The sequence below is a fragment of the Arachis hypogaea genome, chromosome 3 (assembly GCF_003086295.3).
Source record: "Arachis hypogaea cultivar Tifrunner chromosome 3, arahy.Tifrunner.gnm2.J5K5, whole genome shotgun sequence".
Lineage (NCBI taxonomy): Eukaryota > Viridiplantae > Streptophyta > Magnoliopsida > Fabales > Fabaceae > Arachis > Arachis hypogaea.
The window spans coordinates 112,625,459-112,650,613 of record NC_092038.1 but is presented as its reverse complement, the minus strand read 5'-3'; the positions used below and the strand labels follow the sequence as shown (position 1 = coordinate 112,650,613).

Sequence of the window (25,155 nt, the reverse complement as noted above, 5' to 3'; positions counted from 1 at the left end):
AGGCCAATCACTAGAATATCAATGGTCAGACAACAGCAACAAGATGATTCAGCCAAGAGGAGAGCACAGGAAGCCCTCCCAGAACTGCCTCAATTCGAATATTGGGAACATCTTGAGGCTTCTATTTCCAAATTGCAAGAAGCTATGGACCAAATAAAGGAAGAACAGAATAATCAAAGTAGCATGCTTTGCAAACTGCTTAAGGAACAGGAAGAGCAAGGGCGTGATCTAAGGGAGCTGAAGCGCCAAAAATTAATCCTTGAACAACACCCCACAGACTAGAGGAACATCTACTCCTCAAAAACAACAGGTTGCTGAGTTCCAAAATTTTTTTCTACTTTAACTCTGTGATAGTGTTATTATGGAAATTTACCTTAGGAGATATATAGTGATAGTAGTAGTAGTAGTAATTAGTATATCTATTTTGATTTTATTTCCAAATTAAGCTATAATTTATTTTTCTCATCATCATCAGGCATGAATAAAGTAGTGGATTTTTTTTAGAATAAAGAAGTAATCTGTATTTTTCGAGTTCTTAATAATAAAAATTATAATTAATTATGTGTGGTGGCAATACTTTTTGTTCTCTGAATGAATGCTTGAACAGTGCATAATTTGTACTTTGAATTTGATGAATATTGGCTCCTGAAAGAATGAGAAACACGAAAAATATTATTGATGATCTGAAAAATCATGAAATTGATTCTTGAAGCAAGAAAAAGCAGTCTATTAAAAAAAAGAAGAGAGAAGGAGCAGTAGAAAAAGCCAATAGCCCTTAAAACCAAAAAGCAAGGGTAAAAAGGATCCAAGGCTTTGAGCATCAGTGGATAGGAGGGCCCAAGGAAATAGTTCCAGGCCTAAGCGGCTAAACCAAGCTGTCCCTAACCATGTGCTTGTGGCATGCAGGTTCAAGTTACAAACTTGAGACTGAGTGGTTAAAGTCGTGATCCAAGGCAAAAAGAGTGTGCTCAAGAGCTCTGGACACCTCTGACTGGGGACTCTAGCAAAGCTGAGTCACAATCTGAAAAGGTTCACCTAGTCATGTGTCTGTGGCATTTATGTATCTGGTGGTAATACTGGAAAACAAGGTGCTTAGGGCCACGGCCAAGACTCATAAAATAACTGTGTTCAAGAATCAACATACTACACTAGGAGAATCAATAATACTATCTGAATTCCGAGTTCCTATGGATGCCAATCATTCTGAAATTCAAAGGATAAAGGGAGATGCCAAAACTGTTCAGAAACAAAAAGCTACAAGCCCCGCTCATCTAATAAGAATCTGAGCTTCATTTAAAACTCTAAAACATTATTGCTTCTTAATTTCTGTTAAAACCTATTTTATTTATCTAGTTGCTTGAGGACAAGCAACAGTTTAAGTTTGGTGTTGTGATGAGCGGATATTTTATACGCTTTTTGGGGGTAATTTCATGTAGATTTTAGTATGTTTTAATTAGTTTTTAGTAGAATATTATTAGTTTTTAGGCAAAAATCATATTTCTGGACTTTACTATGAGTTTGTGTGTTTTTCTGTGATTTCAGGTATTTTCTGGCTGAAATTGAGGGAGCTGAGCAAAAATCTGAGTTAGGCTGAAAAAGGACTGCTGATGCTGTTGGATCCTGACCTCCCTGCACTCGAAATGGATTTTCTGGAGCTACAGGAGTTCAATTGGCGCGCTCTCAACGGCGTTCGAAAGTAGACATCCAGGGCTTTCCAGCAATATATAATAGTCCATACTTTGCGCGAAGATAGACGACGTAATATGGCGTTGAACGCCAAGTACATGCTGCTGTCTGGAGTTAAACGCCAGAAAAACGTCATGATCCGGAGTTGAACGCCCAAAACACGTTATAACTTGGAGTTCAACTCCAAGAAAGGCCTCAACTCGTGGATAGCTTTAGTCTCAGTCCCAGCACACACCAAGTGGGCCCCAGAAGTGGATTTCTGCACCAATTATCTTAGTTTACTCATATTCTGTAAACCTAGGTTACTAGTTTACTATTTAAACAACTTTTAGAGACTTATCTTGGACCTCATGATATTTTCAGATCTGAATTACATACTTTTTGACGGCATGAGTCTCTAAACTCCATTGTTGGGGGTGAGGAGCTCTGCGGCGTCTCGATGATTTAATACAATTCCTTTGTTTTCCATTCAAACACGCTTGTTCTTATCTAAGATGTTCATTCGCGCTTAGTTATGGAGAAGGTGATGATCCGTGACACTCATCACCTTCCTCAATCCATGAACGTGTGCCTGACAACCACCTCCGTTCTACATCAGATTGAATGAGTATCTCTTAGATTCCTTAATCAGAATCTTCGTGGTATAAGCCGGATTGATGGCGGTATTCATGAGAATCCGGAAAGTCTAAACCTTGTCTGTGGTATTCCGAGTAGGATTCTGGGATTGAATGACTGTGACGAGCTTCAAACTCATGAAGGCTGGGCGTTAGTGACAGACGCAAAAGAATCAATGGATTCTATTCCAACCTGATTGAGAACCGACAGATGATTAGCCGTGCTGTGACAGAGCATAGGAACGTTTTCACTGAGAGGATGGGAAGTAGCCATTGACAACGGTGACACCCTACATAGAGCTTGCCATGGAAGGGACTTTGCGTGTGGAGAAGGATTTCAAGGAAGAGTTGAAGTCAGAGGACAAAGCATCTCCAAAACTCCAACATATTTCTCATTACTGCACAACAAGTAACGCTATTATTCTCTTTTATTTGTCCAACAATTTTAAATACTTTGACTTCTTACAATTAAATCCAAATAACTTCATTGGCCTCCTGACTAAGATTAATAAAATAAACATTGATTGCTTCAAACCAATAATCTCCGTGGGATCGACCCTTACTCACGTAAGGTATTACTTGGACGACCCAGTGCACTTGCTGGTTAGTTGTGCGAATTACAAATTCGTGCACCAGGGACCAAATGTCGTCTCGCGGATCCGAGCGAGGTGCCCAGAAGGAAAATCTTAGGACCGAACCGATGCAAGGACCTTGAGATGGAAGCTCGGGTGCTGGTACAAGCAATGTAGGTCAATACTACAGGTCCATGACCCTTACTAATTTCCTCAAGAGTGGTCCACCTCGGTTTAATGAAAATGCCAATGCGTTGGAGGCTGATCGGTGGTTTTGAGACGTGGAGAGATTTTTGTACACTCAGCACATTCCTGAAGTACAGTCAGTGGAAATAGTAACCTACATGTTGGACGGAGATGCTCATAAATGGTGGCTGGAGTTATGGCATACTTTGCAGATAGAGTTAACAGATATCCCTTGGAATAAATTTAAGATGGAATTTTACAAGAAATATTTCTTGCATGCACTTCACACTGCAAAGGAGTTGGAGTTAATGCAGTTGAAGCAAAAGAATATGTCAGTTGCTGACTATACCCGTGAATTCGATGACCTATGCCATCTCTCAAGAGTTTACCAAGGAAATCCAGCCGACTATGAGGAGTGGAAGTGTGCTTAGTATGAGAAAGGACTTAGGAGAGACATCTTTAATTACGTGTGTCCGCAAAGGTTAACGAATTTCACTGAACTGGTTAACAAAAGTCAATTCGCAGAAAATTACTTCAAGAAGTGGGCGATGCTGCAGGAAGGCTATGTAGAGACTGCTCCAGACGAGCCACATAGGACCGGACTAGGTGAATGCTACAAGTGCGGGAAGCCGGGGCATATGACTCGAGACTGTCCATATTGGAAACACCGAGATGCAGTCGAATCTGATTCTCAGACCCGAGGTAATAATAAATTAGCATTTCAATTTTGAACTTCCTTGTATATCATTAATATGTGATATTCATTTGTAATATATGACACGCGTTAATAATTGTAAAGCCCAAGTCAACGACTAGTCGAAGGCTATTATTTGTTAAGACGAAGTAACGTTTAGTTAACTTAGATGGGTGAATCGGTTTGGAGTGGTGTTAGGTTTAAAATAGATAAGGGTTAGAGATGAAGATATTCCGAAAACTACTTTCAGGACACGTTATGATCATTATGAGTATACGGTGATGTCTTTCGGTTTAACCAATGCTCCGGCAATATTCATAGGTTATATGAACAGAATTTTCCAGACGTACCTACACAAGTCTGCTATTGTCTTCATTGATGATATTCTTGTTTACTCTAAGACTAAAGAGGAGCATGCTGATCACTTGCGAACTGTGTTGTAAATTCTAAGAAACAGAAAGTTGTATGCTAAGTTATCTAAATGAGAGTTTTGGAAGAGTGAGGTGATGTTTTTTGGTCACGTAGTAAGCAAGCAAGGAATAGCTGTGGATCCTGCTAAGGTGGAAGCAGTAATGAAATGGGAACGGCCAACTTCAGTGACAGAGATTAGGAGTTTCCTATGTCTGGCGGGGTATTATTGTAGATTCATTAAGAGATTTTCACAGCTCGCCTTACCTTTAACAAAGTTGATTAGGAAGGAAACGCCTTTTGTCTGGACTCCGGAGTGTGAAGAGAGTTTTCAAATATTGAAGCAAAAGTTGACTACTACAACCATGTTGGTATTGCCTGAGCCAAGTGAACCATTAAAAGTGTACCGTGATACATTATAAAAGGATAGGGGGTTGCGTTCTAATGCAGCACCAGAATGTTGTAGCATACGCCTCACGGCAATTAAGGCCATATAAGATGAACTATCCAACTCACGATTTAGAACTTGCTGCTGTTGTGTTTGCTCTAAAAATTTGGAGGCATTATCTCTATGGCGTTAAGTTTCATGTCTTCTCAGATTATAAGAGTTTGAAATATCTCTTTGGGCAGAAAGAGTTGAATATGCATCAGAGGAGGTGGATGGAGCTTCTGAATATTATGATTTTGAATTGAATTATCATCTAGAAAAAGCGAACGTTGTGGCGGACGCCTTGAGTCGGAAGTCTTTATATGCAGCTTAGATGATGCTACGGGAGGAAGAGTTACTGAAGGCATTTCAAGGTTTGAATTTGTGAGTTAGAGAAGAATCTGAAATTCTGTGTTTGAGTCAGTTGCAGATTTCAAGTGATTTTAAATCAGAACTTCTGAAGGCTCATCGAGATAGTGAAGCGTTACATAAGGTATTACCATCAGTTGAACAGGAAAAATAATGAAGAGTGTCAGAAGGTCAGGATGGTTGTGGAGGTTCAAGAACCGAATTGTTGTGCCAGATGTCAAAGACTTGTGACAAAGTATCTTGAAGGAAGCTCATAAGAGCGGGTTCTCAATTCATCCAGGGAGTACCTAAATGTATCAAGATCTAAAAGTGATGTTCTGGTGGCCAGGGATGAAGAATGATGTGGCATTGCATGTATCTAAATGTTTAACGTGTCAGTAGGTTAAAATCGAGCATCAGAGACCACCAGGGACCCTTTAGCCTTTAGAGATTCCACAATGGAAATGAGAGAGTATCGTAATAGATTTTGTGATAGGTTTGCCTGGAACCTGGTCTGGTTATAACGCTATTTGGGTGGTTGTGGATTGAAAGAAAAAATTAGCTCACTTTCTTCCCATTCAAATAAGTTGCACAATGGAAGAATTGGCTCGAATGTATATAAAAGAGATTGTCAAGTTGCACGGCATGCCATCTACCATTATATTTGACAGAGATCCTCGTTTCACATCAAATTTTTGGGGAGCTTTTCAGCATGCATTTGGGACTCAGTTAAGTTTGAGTACTGCGTATCACCCTCAGACAGATGGTCAGTTAGAGAGAACTATTCAGACCTTGGAGGATATGCTAAAGGCTTGTGTTTTTGGACCAGCCGGCGAGCTGGGATCGGTATATGCCATTAGTGAAATTTGCTTATAATAATAGCTACCATGCGAGCATCAAAATGGCTCCATATGAGGCTCTATATGACATAAAATGTCAATCTTCGCTATGTTGGTATGAAATTGGAGAAAAAAGTTTGTTAGGGCCTGAGATGATAGCTGAAATCACTGAACAGATAAAGAAGATTCGTAACCGAATTCTTATAGCATAGAGCCGTCAGAAGAGTTATGCTGATCAAAAGCGAAAGCCTTTAGAATTTGAAGAAAGGGGAGCATGTTTTTCTGAAAGTTACACCAGCCACTGGAGTGGAAAGAGCTATTAAAACTAAGAAATTGAATCCCCGTTATATTGGACCGTTTGAAATCCAGAAGAGAATTGGGCCAATAGCTTATAAAATCGCCTTACCACCATATCTTTCAAATTTGTACGACGTGTTCCATGTATCATAGCTTCAGAAGTATACTCCTGACGCGAGTCATATTCTGGAACCAAAACCAATTCAAGTAAGAGAAGATCTAACACTTCCAATAACTCTGGTGAGAATTGATGACACCAGTGTTAAACGACTACGCGGAAAGGAAGTATCAATGGTAAAAGTATATTGGATTTGAGCTGGTATCAAGGAATATACTTGGGAACTCGAATCAAATATGCGGAAGGACTACTCACATCTCTTTTCAGGTAATTGAATTTGAATTTTGAGGGCAAAATTCTTTGTTAGGTGGGTAGGATGTAAACCCTGATAAATTAGTAGATAATTAGTCAATAAATTAGTTTTTAATAACGAAGATTAGAAATGCGAATATTATATCAAATTAGGATAGAGCTCATCAAAACGAGAATTTTGACACTAATTTCGAAGAAAACGGTCTAAAATTAGACCGAACGAACCGAACCGGGCCCAAACCGGGCCATCGGTCCAACTGGACCGACCTATTAAATGAACCCAAGCCTTTCTTCACCTTCATTTCAACAGAAACGAAACTGAAGCACACATAAGGGAGAAGAGAACGAAACTTTACCGAAACCCTTACAGTGAATTCCGAATCCCATAACTCCTCCGTCCGAGTTCCGATCACCACACCGTTTGCGACTACGCGTTCACCGCATCGAGCTCTACGTTTCTATTAGAACAATTTCATAGGTAAGTCATTAAATACTCTCAGCCACTCATTTTCCCCAATTCTTGAAAGTATGGTACGGGTATTGAAATTCCTTGCTTTTTGATGTTTTAGGATCCAATTAGTATGAGAAAAATATACACTTATGCTTATGTTGGTGGTCATCTCATTCCATCATGAAGCACATTCTTCTCCCTTTGGTGCTAGACAGAAAAGCCATAATCGAAGTGTTAACACCAAACTTAAAGGTTTGTTTGTCCTCAAGCAAAGAAGAACTGCAAACAGAGAGGGACATAAAAGCAATTAATATGATGAAAGAATAATAAAAAGATAAAAGAACAAGAGAGAATTAGGATTTGGGAGGTGGATGATTTGAAATCAGGCGCTGAGGTGGTTTAATTGGGTGTCGCATGCGACGCGTACGCGTGAGGCACGCGTAGGCATGGATCACACGAATTTCAAGCGACCCGACGCGTACGCGTAGATGGCCAGGATGGGAAAACAACGCGTACGCGTCAGGGACGCGTCCACGTGGTGGGGCTTGCCGCCCAGCATAATTCCAGCCCCACACCAGCGTAACTCTCTGGCCAAACACCTTTTACGCCGATTTTACTCATCCACGCGTGCGCGTGCTTGACGCGTATGCGTGGAGTGCCAAAATTGTAATTGACGCGCACGCGTCATGGACGCGTACTCGTTATCCAATTTGTGCGCAAGGCACACTTCCTTCGCCACTCCTGCGCAACTCTCTGTTCACTTTTATATTTCACGCACACACATATGATGCGTACACGTCAGCAACGCTTGCGCGTCATGTGCTCATTTTTTTTAATTTTCCGGTTCCTGTTCAAAAATAGCTGCATGATCAGAAAAAATAGTGAAAACTCAATAACAATCAAATAAGTAAGAAAAATACTACTACAAAAAACAACTAAGAATGAAAAGGAGCGATCATACCACGGTGGGTTGTCTCCCACCAAGCACTTTTAGTTAAAGTCCTTAAGTTGGACATGTGGTGAGCTCCTTGTTATAGTGGCTTGTGCTTGTACTGATCCATGAATATCCACCAATGTTTGTAAATCCAATGGCCACCGGGATTCCAAGCTAGGCGTATAACGCTTTTGAGCAAGTTGATTGTGGGAATGAATTCCAGGGTCCCAAACCTTGCTTTTACACCCGTCTTTTTGTGGATCCCCATTTTTCCCACCGGGTGGCAAGCAATCTGAATTCTCACAGAGACATCCAAACAATCTTCTAGACCCATTCAATTGAGCTCTACACCAATCCTTGCATTTCAATTTGGAGCATGCAACAATATTGAACCTTGCTTGACAACTCTTGCCACTAACCATCTTCCTCTTACTCTTAATGCCACAAAGAGCTCTAAGTTGACCATCCGTCTCTAGTAGTCCATATTCAAGTGGGAAAGTAAAGGTTAAGGATAGGAATTTTGCCCACTTGAATGTTGTATTGGATGGTGATGGCTTTGGAAGAGGTCTTGCAAGCTCCACTCCCTTGTGTTCTTCTTTGAATTCTTCTACCTCTTTGCAAGCTTCCTCAATTTCAACCTCTTCCTCTTGGTAGCTTTCTTCTAATTCAATCTATTCTTCATTGCTTACCAAGGGCATAGGAGGTTGTGCATCTTCCTCTTCTTCCATATGTGAGGGTGGAAAGTTCTCTAATTCACTAGAGTATAAACTCATTTGATTGGTTTCCTCACTTTCTTCCATAGGATCTTGCATTGTATCTCTTGAGAAGGAATTTGCTTGTTCCTCTTCCTGGTTATTAATCATTGTCTTCTTTCATGAGAAGCTTAAGATCTGATGGGATTTGAGATGAATAAGGAGATGGTGGCTCTTGGTATGGGTAGAAAGATGACGGTTCTTGCTATGGATAGAAATATGATGATTCTTGATATGAATATGGAGATGGTGGTTCTTGGCATGAATATGGAGGTGGTAGCTCTTGATAGTTGGAACATGGAGCATTGAAGTTTCTTTGGTTTTGACTTTGCCAACCAAAATTTGGATAGTTCCTCCATCCACCATAATATGAATCACTACTCGGGTTTGAGTAGTAACCCATGTGATCTCTCTCAATTATTTTTCCTTAGCACAAAACACCAAAAGGGATTAAACGCACCATGTGGTAAACAGGAAAGCAAAGAAGAAAGAATAGAATTCTAAGAATTAAAATAAAACTAACTAGGAAACACCAAACTTAATTTCAGAAATTAAGAAAAATATTGGTGCTATTTATTTATTTAAACTTTTTTTTGAAAATATTAAAAATAGATTTTAATAAAATTAAAAATAAAACTCCTAATCTAAGCAATCAAACAACTAATAGTTGTTAATCACTATCAATCCCCGACAACGGCGTCAAAAACTTGGTGCAGAAATTACAATCCACAGACTAACCGGCAAGTGCACCGGGTCGTACCAAGTAATACCTCAGGTGAGTGAGGGTCGATCCCACGAGAATTGATGGACTAAGAAACAATGGTTGAATGATTTACTTAGTTAGGCAAGTAGAAAAGAGTGTTTTGGTATTCAAAGAGCATTAAACAATAATTAAAAATTTCAGAATGTAATCAGTAAAGAAGTTGTGAAATATATATGGAGAAATAGTTAAGGTTTCAGAGATATCTATTTTCTGGATTGATTTTTCTTATTAATTTATTTTAATCATGTAAGATTTAATTCATGGCAAACTATATGTGACTAGACCTTAATTCCTTAGACCTTTCTAGTCTCCTCTAAAATTCATTAACTACCAATTCCTTGGTCAATTAATTTCAATTAGAAGTTGCATGATCAAATTCCAGTTTGTATGCCACAAAAATTCTAATTACCCAAAAAAAGGGGATTATATGTCACGTATCCCGTTGAATCCAAATAATTAAAATTTAGGAGAAATTATTTTCAAGCTGTGATTCAAGTAAAGAGCTTTTCCAAGTTATACAAGAACACAATTAGAACATGGGTCATACTTCCGTTCCACCCAAATTCATAAAGTAAAGAGCGAAAATAATTCTTGAATATAAATCAAAACATGAATTAAAAGACAAAAACAATAGAATCATTCCATACAAATAGACAGAGCTCATAACCTTAACAATGGAGGATTAGTTGCTCATGGTTCAGAGAAGAAAATAAGGATTCTGATAAAATGTATTTTGGTATTCTGGAATTGAATGAAAATTTCAATGTTGCATATCCTTTTATATCTAATCCTAATAAATTTAAAATCTATCTTCTAAAACTAAAATAATATCTTTTTCTAAAAATAATATTTGAATTTAAATTAGAATTAATTAACAAGTCTTCAGTTGATGGGTGGGGACCACTCGTTTTGTCCATTCTGCAGCTTCTAATCTGTGTTTTCTGGGCTGAAAACTGAGTCAAAACAGCCCAGAAATCGCCCCCAGTGTTTTTCTGCGTTTTCTGCACATGGCGTATATCACACGTACGCGTCATTCACACGTACGCGTCAGTCACGCGTACGTGTCACTGGTCTTCTTCGCATGTCACGCGCACGCGTACGCGTCGCTGAGCAAATCTTCAAATCATGCGTACGCGTCAGTCACGTGCACGCATCGCCATGGAAAGCTCCAAATCACGCGCACGCGTCAGTCACGCGTACGCGTCGCTCCTCGCTGGCATCTCCTTTTGTTCTTGTGCTGCAGAAACTCCATCAAATCCAGCCAAATGCTGCCTAAAATAAACAAAATTGCAAAAGACTCAAAGTAGCATCCATATTGGCTAAAAGATAATTAATTCTTTATTAAACTCAACAAATTATATGCAAATTCACTAGGAAAAGATAGGAAAGATGCTCACGCATCACTTGTACAGGTTATGGTGTTGGTAACATAGGAACTATTTTGAATGAGGTAGAGGTTTTGTAAGTTACAAAAGTTGGTTTTTGGCCGAACTTCGGAGAGGCATAACTTGGCTTTCGGACCCCCAATTTGTTTTCAACTTGTTTAAAATGAAAATTGGGTTCGTGTAGTGTATGCCATTTGAAGAACGGGTGAAAAATATTTTAAATCGAACAAGTTATGGTTGTTAGAATATTGTATGTCAAAACTAAATTTTCATCATTCTGCAGCCTTGCTATCGAATCTGTTTCTTTTCAAGATCGTTTGCCCACGCGTACGCGTGGCATTTTTTTTTTGCAATGCGCACGCAACTGGTATGATGCGCACACGTGAGAGCATGTCCACGCGTACGCGTACGCGTGACATGAAGATTTCACCTACGCGTACGCATGACAAGGGATGTGCGCGAGCTGCATTTTTATACTCCCACGCGCACGGGTAAGCCACGCGTACGCGTGGCACCTGTTCCAGCAAACATGATTTTTGAGGTTTTAAAACCTATTTCAAACTTCTAATCCTCTATTTTCATTCTTTTGGTCATAAATAATAGTGTTAAACCTGATACTCAGATGAAGTTAGGAAATAAGGATAACTTGAAGGTGAAGTAAAGTTGAAAAGTGATGAATTAATTATGAAATGTTACGGATGATCACATATGATACTTGGATGGATATTCAAATGAATGATTATGTATGATACTTGGCTTAGGTGATTAAATGATCTGAGATACGAGATTCCCTGGATAAAATACCATGGTTTGCCACCACGTGTACCAGGTTGAAAACTTGATACTCTGTTGACCCTACGACATAAGGGTGACCGAGCACTATAAATTCCCGAGAATGTAACCCCCATTGAGCAATATTGATTATTTGAGAAAAAGCTATGCATAAACTCTTGGGGATGCACGTCGAGGGACAGTCTAAGGTTTTTGGACTTGTCGGGTTGGTTGGATAACTGACAAATGAGCCTCATCAGCCATAGGACAGGCATGCATCATATGCATATTACTTGAATTACTTGCTTGTGCTTTAACTGGGTGTGCCTAAATGTACTTGCTATGTTAAATGTATATTTGTTACCTGCAATATTTGTAACTTTCTTGTGCCTTTATCTGTTTATTTGTCTATGAAATGCATAATGGAGTTGGAGGTATGGAGGAATGGCAATATGGGACTTAGATTTAAGATTGGACGAATTATCCGAAGAGGATCGCTTAACTGTAGCAAGAGCACGGAAAATTGAGCGTTTCTTATCACAGCCTTTTTTCGTAGCAGAAGTATTTACCGGTTCGCCAGGAAAATATGTAGGTCTAGCAGAAACAATTAGAGGGTTTAAATTGATTCTTTCTGGAGAATTAGACGGTCTTCCCGAGCAAGCCTTTTAGTTAGGTTTAGATACTCTTAGAAAACTACCTTTTATGGCTTCTGTATAATACTTTAAGCTCTACAATCTGAGTTTCAGCGTTCTAGGATTACCTCTGGCATTTTCAAGACCTTATATATTATGTGTGTGGCACCTTTACCATACTGAGAACCTCCGGTTCTCATTCCATACTATGTTGTTGTTTTTCAGACGCAGGTCGAGAGGCGTCTGGGTTCCTGAAGTGAAGTGGTTACTGGGTTATTTTGTTGTACAGTGATTTATATATATGTACTTAGCTTTCTCTCCACATAACTTGTTATTTTGATCCTCCTAGAGGTTTATGGAGAGGCAGGATTTTGTTTATGTACATTTGGGTTTTATATATGTATATATGTGTGTGTGTGTGTGTGTAAATAATCTTCGGCCAGCCTTGACTTCGCGGACTGAGTTAGGAACTTGTTATTTTGTATCCTTGGCTCTCTATTCCTACCTTTATTACCTTATGTTTGATAGTTATAGTTTTCTTCACAAGCAAGTTATTCCTCTTCCGGAGCGTTGTGCTTTTTATTTCGCAATTTTTATTCCTCCATTCTTCAAAGCCCCTAGCATATTATAATCCTTCTGCTATTATATGTACACATTTTATTTTAGAGGTCGTAATATCTCGCCACCTCTGTTTTACATCCTAGGTGTAAAGCTCTATGTGGTAGGGTATTACACCGTCAGTGAAAAAAGGGAGAATTGTTATCTCAAAAATGAACAGCACTTTTGGAATTAGGGTAAATGTGGATAATTTTTATTTTTAATTCATATTGGCCTAAATAAATAGCCTATTGTATACATTGTATAAATATCTAATTGACTCTCTAGTGGTATTTATCATCATCATCATCATCATCATAATAATAATAATAATAATAATAATAATAATAATAATAATAATAAATATATATATATAGAATAACTGTATTATGTATGAATAGATAATAAGTTCATGATAAATAATATAGACTAAATAAAAATAATAAATTAGCCTATTTAAAAATTAAGATGATCAAAATAAATTAAAATTATTTTTTATTGTTAATAAAATGTTATGCTTTCATGTTTTCTTATGTATTTTTTTAAAAAAAATTTAAATTTTTTTTCTTCATATCACAATAACTACTAAATATGTTTTTGTAGATATAAAAATTATTAAAATAAGATATTTTAAATAAAAATAAAATACAAATCAAATTATATTATTGTAGTATATATTAAAAAAATATTTTAAAATTTACTTCAGATATAATAACTAATATTTTATAATAGTATGAAGTATTACCAAAAAAAGTTTATAAATACTAAAATATTAAAGTATGTTATTGAATATAATTTTTATATAATATAATTATTTATTTGATATATATATATATTATAATTTTTAATTTTTATTAATTATATTTAATTTATTTTACATTTAATTTTGTCTCCCTTGTATAAAATGTTTAGTTCTGTCACTCACAATTAGATTAGTTAATAAGGTTCAGTTTAGTTAGTGAATGATAATACATAAGACATAGATATAAATGGGACATAAATTTTTAAATTTATTTGGAATTTAACCTGCGTTCAAATTAGAATTCTAATAAAATGATACTATTAATTCTACTACTATTATCACTTCTCTATTTCTATCACCATCATCTTTATTATGTTAACTCAAATTATCACCATTAATAATTTTTAATATAATTACAAATTCAATTCAACAAATCAATAAACTAACACAAAATCATTCTAACAACAAGATTAATCAAAATTAAAATAAAAAATAAAAAAACAAAGAACTTTTTTTTCAATTATCTTCTTCTCATCTTGCATACAGAAAGCACAATCTAGTTATAGTTACAAATAAAAAAAATTGAAATTGAAATTAAAAACAGAGAATTATTTTCATTACCAAAAAAAAAAATCAAAGAACTGAAAAGAAAAAAAAGTAGGAATAGAACCAGAATAAAATAGATGACCACATGGTAGAAGAGAGGCAGAGGCGTGAAAAAGAGACGGAGGTAGATCTGAAAAGAGAGGTGCGAGTTAGATTTAAAAGTGCCTCAATATTAAACATTGGAGGAAGCCTCGACAACGACAGTGAAACAGAAAACAGTGGCAATGCATGAATAAGGGATACGATAGTGGCGATGACAACGAGAAAGGAGGAGAACGACAGTAACTGCAACAATACGTGAAGGAGAAGACAACAATAGCGGAGGCGGTGTGACAAAGGAACGCAACAGTGGTTACGACAATGTGTGAAGGAGGAGATGACAGTAGTGGCGACGGCGACGGCAGCGAAGAAGTGTAATGGAGAGAGACGATAGTAGAATGACAAAAGAGTAGGAGAAGAAGATGAAAGTGTACGATGGAAGGAGGTGAATCAGAGAAAGAGAAAGAAGAAGTTGAGAGGGTAACGGAAAAAGGATAAAATTGGAATTAAAGATAAAAAGAAGAGATAATATTGAAAAAGTTTGTGTCTTAATATTTGTGTCTTAGTGTTTTAGATTAAAGGAAAGACATTAAAGATATATTTTATGTGTTTCTGTGTACCACCGTGTCCATAAAAAATTTGTGTCTAATGAACCAAATAATGGACATGTACCGCTGTATCTATCTCTGGATATGTATGACAAAACAAACATTCCCTAAAGTTAACTTTAGCCACCCATAAATCCGTGTCACCAAAGACGATTCTTTTTAAATATTATATATAATTATAAATATTAAATTAAATAAAATAATTTTAAATGATTATGTCTCTAATATTACTTTATTATTAATCTTATAGAATGATTTAGTTTGGTAATATAAATTTGGATAAAACAACCATCTCGTAGAAAGATCGAAAAACTAAAAAGTTATCTTAAGACATTATATATTTTATCGATTTATTTTATGCATGTTTAGAATTATCTTAAAATATTATATCTGTTATCTATCTAGCGAAACCGTTAGCATAATATTTTTGTTTTTAATTGTCTTATATTAATTTTTTAATAGTAATTAAATTCTAAGCTTATATATCTAGACAAAATAAATAGCATTTTCAAAATAATCCTTTGATAATTTCATTAATTTTGGGGTTTAAGGCGCCTGTGGTTAACACAAAACTGAATAATGAAATAAAAGAACAAAGAATTTAAGTAGAATCAAAATTAGAGAGGCATGAAGAAACATTAATGGCGGGCAATGAAGCGTGGTTGCATACAATGGATGCATTTATATGGTTACTGATCTTGCGGTGTGACGGGAGCATCCTCAGCTTCAGCTGCTGCCTCTGCCGATGTGGGTGCGGCGGCCGGGTCTGTGTCTTCCGTTGTGTCGGCTTTGTCGGCCTTGTCTTCTTCTTGCTGCTTCCTCAGGGAAGCTGTCTTGGAGAGATGGGTGTAGCTACCTTTCTCTTTGAAGAGCTGAGAGAAATGTGGCTTGCAATAAAGGAATCCATCCAATGCTGCATACGATGAAGGGTTCAGGGAACACCCTCCATGTGTGCACTTAAAGCATGATTTGTGGAAAAACTCCCCTTCCACAGTCAACTAATTAACAAATCATATATACATATTAATTACTAAGCTGTCAAATTCAATATCGATTATATGTTGATTTACTTGTGAATTAATTACACAAACCTTTTCCAATGGATAGACAGTTTTCTTACAAACTGAACATTTATCCTGAGTCCCAGAGAAGAAGGAGGCCAGTCTGCTTGGTTGTTTCTTGGGCTATATAAAACAATTGGAAACAAGGTAATTCTAAATATTTATATTTATTAAAAAATTTAATTCTCTCCTAAGAGAGATGTTAAAATGATATTTTCTTTTCTTTTATTTGCAAAATATACACTTTTTTTTATTTTTTAATTTTTTTTAATTCATTTAAAATTTTTTTGTGTTAACTACTAATAATTGTATCTATTTTTAAAAAAAAAATAATTTTTTTTATAAAAATATTCTTTAGCACAAATTTTATTTTGGTAATAAAATTTTGTTTATCAAAATATCCTTTAACAAATTATCTTTTTATTGATTGAATTGTATTTTTATAAAAATATTTAAAAAAAATTAATGATTAAATTATTTTTTAAGATACTCTTCAATAAATTTTTAATTATTAAAAAACTTGTTTTATAAAAATGTGAAGGAATGAGATATTAATTTTTTAAATTTTGAATTTATCCATCTCAACTTATTTTTAAGTTTTGATAAAATTGTTGATAATTTTCAATAATTCTATGAAATAAATTATTTATTAATATTTATTGTTATATATAACAATGCTAAGATTTTTTTTAATTTAACGTTAAAATAATATATATTAATTGTAAAGTAAAAAAATAATTGTTAACAAAAATTTTGGCAAAATTACAATTTAATAATTAATAAATTATTGAAAGGTATCTTAAAAAAATAATTTAATCAATAAAAAATTTTTAAAAAAATATTTTGGTAAAAATATAATTCAATCAATAAAAAATAATTTATTAAAGAATATTTTGGTAAATAAAATTTAATCACAAAAAATAAAATTTTTATTAAAGAGTATTTTATAAAAAATAATTTATTTTTTATTTAAAGATGGGTAAAGTTAGTATTAGTTAACATAAAAAATTTAAAATAAATTAAAGAGAATTTTTTTTAAGTTATAAAAGAAGGGAGTGTATATTTTACAAATATAAGGAAAGACTTTATCATTTTAGCATTAATAAGAAGAAAAGAGTGAAATTTTCTTTATATTATATTTATATTAAAATCAGCTATCATAAATTTGTGTGATATTTAATTTATTTTTAATTTATATTTAGTAATTAGTAGTAAACGTACCACATCAGGCTGTTGTTGCTTTCCAGCTTTATATGAAAATGAAACACAAACTTTGGTTAGCATTATGTAAAATTGTGAAATCTCGTTGATTAGGACAGGGATCTATCTTACATGACAGCGATCTCCTCATCAAGGTAGCACCATTTTCCTTAAAAAGTTGCTCAAAGTGAGGCTTGCAATATAAAACTCCCTCAATCGATGAGTAGTTGCTTATCTACAATAATGACATATATATACATATAACATTTTCACGCATGGAAAATATATAATAAGGTGATGACGAGGGGACACGTACCGCGAGACGGCCATTGCAGTGGCTGCATCTGAAGCAGTTCTTGTGATAAATAGCGCCATCTGCAGATTGGGATTCAACGAAATGAACAACTTTGTCACAAGCCTTACATTTCTGTTGTGTCCCGCTGAATGCCATTTCTTTTTCTTTTATATATGGTGCTGGTGCTAGCCAAGAAATGGAAGAACAAATTAAATATAATTTGTAAGTGCTAGCTTGAGATGTTGCAAAGCTAGGAAGAATGCAAGTGGTGTTGTGATTTATTTATATCAAATTAATTAAAGCACTTAACGATCAGAAAAGATAGATGGATATTCTATTTCTTGAAAAGGATTGAATGGATGGAGATGGTGAATTCTGTTTTTAACATTTGGACAAGTAATATTGCAAATGTGCACACAGATATATCATTTGCCTAATATTATATAGCCTTCAATCTAAAACGGCATGAGAGGACGATAATCTTTGACCAAGTCTTATCCTACTTCTATTACACCTAATTAAATTTTGGTTTCAAAGAAATATCAATTCTTTTAGTTTTGGTCTTTTGTAAAAAAATAAAATTTGATTTAGTAAAATTTTATAAATCTCTATTTTAGTCTATTGTTAGTTTGTTGATTTTAATGTTAATTTTAGTCTCCTTTAAATATTTATATCACAGGTTAAATACTAACATACATAACAAAATACTAATAATGTATTATATAAAATATTGATGTAGTAGAATGTGTCGCATAAAAAAATTACTGAACTAAAACTAAATATATATATATATATATATATATATATAAATAGATGTTTAATTTTTTATTTTGTAAATATTTTTATTTTTAACGATTTAAAAATACTTTTAAGTTTTAATCTCTTTAAAAATTGGATATATAAGTCCCTCATTCATATGGCATTTAGTGGATGTGTCTTCCCAAGACATAGATACGAAAGCACGCGTTTTTCGTTTGGTTAGTAAAACACAAAATTCTGATAGACACGGGAAGTCACAAAGGTACACAAAGACACAAAATTTATGTATAGCAGAGAGGGTGGAACACTAAACTTGAGACATAAACACACTATTTTTAACATTTAATTTTCATAATTACCCTTCAAATTCTTCTCCTTCCTCAGTATCCTTTCATCCATTTTCTCTTCCACTTCCAAAATATAAAGAGTTTAACCTCTTATCTTCTCTTCTTGTCACTCTAACCACAGTCGCATCTCCTCCCGTCGTACCACTAGTCTGCCTCCGTATCTCTTCCTCCTTTCCTTCCACCCAAATCGCTGCAGCCTCTCTTCCTCCTTTCCTTCCACCGCCTCTCCTCCCTTTCTTCCACCCAGACCACCGTTACCACCCTATCCCTTCCTCCTTTTTCTCCTCCCTCACTTCTTTTTGTCTTTTCACGATTGTCTCTTTGTTGCTGCCACATTTACTTTTTATAGTTGTTGTCTCTGCTTCACTTCTCGTTGATAACTGTTCTTTCGTCTTTCACCATCTTTTCAGATCCGTTATCCATTCTTCTGTGCACTGTGTTTCTAGATCTATTACCATGTTCCATATCTATTCTCCCTTTTGGCACTATTTTTTTGTATAATTTAATTTTTTATTTGTTTGAATTTTTGTTAAATTTTGTATTAATTTTGTTAGATTGAATTTTTTTTGTTGATATTTGTTGGATTAAATTTGCTATTTAGTTTTAGATTGTTATTGGTAGTTTTTTTTTTTGAGATGGTAGTTGATTGTTAATGGTAGTAGTTTGGTTGAGATAGTGGTTGTGTAGCCGTGATCTATGAAGCACGGATTCTCTCATGGTTCCGGCGTATCGGTGTCGGACACAAATCCGACGCCGACACACGGTGGATACTTCAAACGAGCGTATCAGCGGCGTGTCTTTTTGCGGTGCAAAATTTTGGTGGAGCGGTCACGAATCCGAACGAGTCCGACCCGATTCAGATGTTCATGAGACGGATTTTTTTGCTGGACTGTAAATTTTCAATTGATTTTGTGATTTTATGGCCCGATTAACTAATTTTTTCTTTCTAATTTTAAAATATTCTAAAATTAAAACAAATCAAAATTTAAATTTAAAAATAAAATAATTAATAAATCAAAATCTAAATCTATTTACCGTTTGTCTTTGGTAGCTTACTTACTCACTAGTTTAGCCGTTCTTGGTTCTCTGCGTTATATTAAAGAAGAAGAAGAAGAATATAAGATACAGAGATTGAAGACAAACTGAAGAACTACATTGTGTGGTGCGTGGTGTTTGCAGATGATGGAAGCTGTGGTGTTTGCAGATGATGGTCTTGGAGGAGAAGAAATTGATACATTTTCTGTTAGCGAGATGACAAGAGTAGATTAAAATTTTTTATTTTTTTAATAATTGCATAATTTTAAGACTTTTTTATACAATTATATTTACTTTTATATTTACAATATGATATTTTATTAATTTAACATATTATTTAAATTTTAATTCACAACGTATCCTAAACGTGTCGTATCCAATTTTTTATAAAAAAAAACGTGTCGGTGTATCCGTGTCGTGTCGTGTCTGTATCGCGTGTCGTATCGGTGCTTTCTAGGCCGTGATACTGATATAAAGGGTAATATTGAAATTTAACAAGATTGTGCTTTGTGTCTTTTGATTTATATTTGTATACCAAACAAGTTTAAAAAATTTGTGTCTTGTTGTGTCTGTGTCTTCAATGTCTATATCTCTATGTCTATATATTAAAGAATACACAAAACAAACGGAGCCATGGATTTACCTGTTCTTGTCCCAATATCTGACGACTCTTTCTTGAACCTCTTCTAAAATTGGATTATGCTCACTCATAACAAGAACAACAGCTGTTATATCCTAGTTGCGTCCTTGATCTCTTGTGGCAAGAAATAATGCACAAGTTCCAATAAATCAGTTTCTTAAACTATACAAGTTAAACAAAAAGGATTTTAGTTTCTTACCTCCAGGTCCTAGGATGTCCAAAGATCGTATTAGATCATCCACTGTGCTATTTAAACACCACAGTCCAAACTGCAAAGATAAACGAGAGATTATGACTAGAGTACAAGAAGCGAGAAATACAAAAACTCGTTAAATTCTAATAACGTATGAGTCGTCCGCCTGCTTAGAATGGGAGGTTCATGGAGTCTAAATTTTGAGACCCTCTTCAGAACGCAAGTCTTATATGCATAGAAGTCCATGTCACTCGACTCGAGGTATTCAATGAAATGGATCCGAACCATCCCATACAATGTAATCGTTAGAAACATATTACTAAATAATACGGATTTAGGATGAGTAGGAAATTGGTACACACTTACAACTTCGAGTATTTGGTCTACTCTGGCCTTTCAATCACTGTGCACTTTAATGAATCCAGGTAAACCAATTTCTATTCTCACATGTCCATAATCAGCAAATACCAATGACGTCTAATGTGGAGGGGAACATAAATATTTATACATAAATAGAACCCGCAGTGAGTTAAATTTTTTTATCACAACACAACTGATGCCATAGAAAGCATAAGAGAGGATTATGCCCACCTTTGGCATGAACATAGCCTCAATCTAGTCTAGAGTTGACTTGTAGTAAAAAGTTGGGCTCAACGCAATTTGCTACACAGATGCAGGGTCAAAGAATTTAGATGGTACACTACTAAGCATTTTAACGAAGCAAACGAGAAATATAAGGTAATGTAAAGGAGCACATTAATAGAAATTAAATTTACAGGGTTTGTACCACATCATTGCTTATCAGATTATCAAACTATCTAACATAGATTTTGCGTATGCACGTATATCGTTTATGTAATGTTCATGTCTGCTATCTAGGGATGGCAACGGGTCCCCATGGGGGCGGGGACATGCCCCCCGCCCCCCGCCCCCGCCTCCATTATTCGTCCCCGTCCCCGCCCCATCCCCGTGACGGGTAACGGGGGCCCCATATCCGCCGGGGACCCGGGTCTCCGCGGATATCCGCGGATTTTTATAAAAAAATAATAAAAATTGAAAAAAATTAGAAAAAAATTTAAAAAATAGTGTATTGTATATAATTTAGTATTTTACTTACATCAATATCTACTTCAATATTATGAATTACATGTATAGCACTCAAATGCTTAACCAAAAATTCAAAATCAGTAAAATAATAAAAATTTTAGAATAATTATAACAAATGTTTATCCAAATCACAGTAATTATAATAGAAAAAGCAAACAAAGATAATGAAAATGATAACAAATGCTTAATTATAATCATATAAATTATATTTAACTTAATTCAATAATTATAACAAATGCTTAACAAAATCATAGTACACACAAATGGGGTATTCTAGTCTTTTTACATAAACGGAGTTTAAACGGGTCTCCACGGGGCGGGGACCTCTATCCCCGCCCCCGCCCCGTTTAATATACGGGGCCCCGTCCCCCGTCCCCGCGGGTACAAAATCGTCCCCATATCCGCCCCGTGACGGGTAAATCCCCGCGGATATCCGCCCCGCTGGGGATTTTTGCCATCCCTACTGCTATCATACATGTTATCAACAATAATTCACTCTTTATTGTACAATACTTTTCTTAATTCAATTCCGTAAAAATTCTCTACACGAGATTAGTATGAAGAGAGGTCTTCATCGGTCAAAATTAACATCCTTTATTCAGATAGTGCCACACTATAAGTGTCATGAGGAATAATTCACTTTCAATCTAGCGATGACTGTCTTAATTCAATTCAAAAGAGATCCTCATCAGGCATACAATAAGATGAAGAGAATATTTAATTAAAATGTGCTTAAACTTTTTGAATGCTTTCTTTTTGTATTTGGTTCCTTCTTTTCCTCTCAACACAAAATGTAATTTTACATCCTAAATTTATGTTTATGTGAAGCTATCACTTTTATTTTTTGTGTTCAGAAAATTAGTTGATTGAATTTATTTCATTCTTATTAACTCTAATCTTTATTTTCTTCTTTATAATATCTTTAGTACTCACATTTTTTGTGTATATAATTTATTTTTATAAATTTTTCTTTGTTTTTTTCTTATATGAATTGTTATCTTCTATTTTTTGTCGTCTTTATTTTTGTTGTGTACAAAATTTTTTTATTATTTGTTTAATTCCGTTAAAATTTGTAATTATAATTATTATATATTATATTTGTTATTGTAATTTTGTTACAACATAAATTATTAATTCCCTTAAAAGGGATAAATTAAATAAAAAACTAACTATAACTAACAATCGAATCCTAAAAAAAAAATTTATAATCCAAAATAATATTAAATAAAATAATATTATAAAAATTATGAGTAATATAATTTCATGAAATATATTTTCATATATATATATATGTTTTTGATATCAAGTACATTTTTTTTTCTAAAGATAATATCATTATTCAATTTAATTTGAAAAAAAAAATGTCCAAATGAGACCATAATGAAAGAGAAATTCCAAGGCTCAAAACAGTGAGCAAGAAAACGTAATATGTTGTAAGTGAGAAAGAAATCCCTAAATCAAGAATTGGGAACGTGGACCGCAAGAGTCTTGTCGCAGCTTCATCAACTTCACCTGAGGGGGCTGATTCTTTGTTCAAAAATGGTTTCATTACGGACTTCTCAGCCATACTTGCTTTGCATGAACACAAGAGATTCCGCGGCAGCGCTACACCTTGGCCAAGTCTCTGATTTTCCTGGCAGACGCCGGTGAAGAAGCTCCATCACCAGAAGGCGCTCATGCAAGGCTCGCCATAGGAAGATGCCAATTTTGGGGGGAGTTTCAATTTCCACAAGTTCGCCCAGCTATTTTTCCTCTGTTCGGAGCTTCAACTACATTTTATTCATTTTTATATCTTAATTTTAATTCAATAAGTAAATATTAATTTTTAAAATTTAAAATTATATAATTATTCTAATAATAATTAATAAATATTAAATAAAATAATTTTGGACAAGTGATTTTTATTATTTCTCAAATATTATTGTAAAACAGTATAACAAAAATAACCGTTAGATATTTATTACTTTAGAGATGTCCAAACTTATATATACATGGAACCATCACTCTTGTTTTAAGAATTTAGGGACACGCATTAAAGAAATTGAAGCACATTCATAGAGCTTAATTCTTTAAGATCCTTTGGTTCTTGACGTGATTAAGAAGTGGTGAAAACTCACTTGCATAAAACCCTTCAAATTCTTTTATTACTATGTTTATGTTTATGTTGTTGTTGTTAGAATATGTATCGGAAAAAATAGGATTCAAACAGTCTCCTCTACTTTGATATTGTTCCTTCTTCCTGAGTTTTTCTTTTGTTTTCTATTATTTCTTTTTTTTTGAGGATAAAATTTTGTAGATGCCATTTTTGACGGGTATGTTAATGACAATGTTGTTTCTTATAAAGATTGCTTATTTTCACTCAATTTCTTAAGAATTCCTCGTTTTGATTTAACTAGACACAAGATTGGAATTGAACACTATACCACAATTTTGGGACACAAGATTTTGTTTTTATGTATTATTTGCTCTACAACAATTTCAATTTAGTTTCTTATTTTCCATCCAATTCTTAGTCTTCTTTTTTTTTGTGAAAAAAAATCATGATGCAGATTTAGTTACATGGGCCGTGCAAAAACAGAATTGAAGTGCCTCTCAACTGAGAAAAATCGAAAAGGCAGATTCAAGACAAGAATCAAGGGACTAGAGAGCAAAATGAAGAAATTTTCTGACAAATGCAAAGGATCCGAAGCATGTTTGATAGTTTATGAAGAAGGTAGCAACGCTGCACCAATGCTTTGGCCAAAAGATTCTAACAAAGTCAGGTCCTTAATTAAAAAGTATGAAGCTCAAAAGAATGCGAGGCCTCCTAAGATCTTTGATCTCCAAGATTTCTTTGAGCACAAGAAGACCTCGGTTGAAGCCGAAACTTGGAAAGTGCGAAAATGTATCTACAGCGTCAAGTATCCCACTTCTGACTTGAATATCCAGAGCTTAGATCTGGAACAACTGAGGATGTTCATTGGTATATTGGATAACAAGATTGGTGCGTGTGCTGAAAGGGTTAACATGCTTAAAAATAGTCAAAAAGTTGAAAGTAACTTCAATTTTGGACACAATGTTGATCGGTACAACTGTCAGATTCAATCTATGATGCCACTTAGTTATGATATGGGTTCTAGTTCCCAAATGGGTCTCCTTAGTCCAAATCCTATGGAATTGATGGGAAGTAATTATGGACTGGTGAATTGTGCTAATCAGTTTGAAGATTCTGTGTATAGTATTATACAAAACGGTGCTTTAGTAAACTCAACAAAAGTGAAGGAGCCAGAGCCTATGGTTCATTATGACACAAATGTGATGGAGGACACTACTACTATCAAGAAAGATGAAGAAGTCCGTTTGATTTTTACTGAGAAGACAATTGATAAAGTAAATTCCACAAATCAAGTTAGTGAGGCTTTGGATTGGGAAAGTCAATTTGCTGAGGCTGAGGCTGAGGCATGGGCTAGTGACTTTGGTGAGTTTGAGAATTGGATGAATCAACAAAGTGAGCATTCGGATTGGACAAACCTGACTGAATTTGTATGTTGACGTTGTCTATTTTGATGATGTTAATTTGGTTACTGGCTAGTATGGTAGAGTTTTTTTGGCTTTCTTACTTATTGAAAGTTAGGTCACTTTTGCGAATTTTACAATTAAAAAAAAGTGTCTTATTTTCTTTGTTATTAAATAAGAACAATTAGAATTCAATTGATCTAATTTAGAATTATTGTTACTGAGTCTTAGTAATTTAATGAATATAGAAAAATAAATATATTGGCACACATATCAATTTATTAGGGAAGCATTACAAATTT

General features: G+C 34.7%; 2 protein-coding genes across 3 annotated transcripts; one reads left to right on the top strand and one right to left on the bottom strand.

Moving 5' to 3' along the window:
• Positions 1-15,226: 15,226 nt before the first annotated feature.
• LOC112790930 (LIM domain-containing protein WLIM2b) lies at positions 15,227-17,540 on the bottom strand. Its single transcript, XM_025833558.3, has 5 exons — positions 17,299-17,540; positions 17,115-17,217; positions 17,004-17,029; positions 15,813-15,905; positions 15,227-15,719 (listed from the first exon to the last, which is right to left on the bottom strand). Exons 1-5 carry the CDS (start codon positions 17,431-17,433, stop codon positions 15,411-15,413), a joined length of 666 nt encoding a protein of 221 aa, XP_025689343.1. The 5' UTR covers positions 17,434-17,540; the 3' UTR covers positions 15,227-15,410.
• A 5,195-nt stretch (positions 17,541-22,735) lies between these two features.
• On the top strand, positions 22,736-25,048 carry LOC112790928 (uncharacterized). 2 transcript variants are annotated; one of them, XM_025833557.3, is made up of 2 exons: positions 22,736-23,090; positions 23,908-25,048. In XM_025833557.3, exon 2 carries the CDS (start codon positions 23,918-23,920, stop codon positions 24,887-24,889), a length of 972 nt encoding a protein of 323 aa, XP_025689342.1. In that variant the 5' UTR covers positions 22,736-23,090; positions 23,908-23,917; the 3' UTR covers positions 24,890-25,048. The 2 variants fall into 2 exon arrangements, with proteins under 2 accessions (XP_025689342.1, XP_025689341.1); XM_025833556.2 differs by having other exon boundaries at positions 22,762-23,113.
• Positions 25,049-25,155: the final 107 nt, after the last annotated feature.

Excerpts from the sequence above, each read along its gene's own strand:
- LOC112790928 (XM_025833557.3), top strand. The coding sequence starts at position 23,918 with ATGGGCCGTGCAAAAACAGAATTGAAGTGCCTCTCAACTGAGAAAAAT.
- LOC112790930 (XM_025833558.3), bottom strand. The coding sequence starts at position 17,433 with ATGGCATTCAGCGGGACACAACAGAAATGTAAGGCTTGTGACAAAGTT. Across the intron at positions 17,218-17,298 it reads ACTGCAATGGCCGTCTCGCG|ATAAGCAACTACTCATCGAT; the intron begins GTACGTGTCCCC and ends TCATTATTGTAG. Across the intron at positions 15,906-17,003 it reads AGCAACAACAGCCTGATGTG|CCCAAGAAACAACCAAGCAG; the intron begins GTACGTTTACTA and ends TGTTTTATATAG.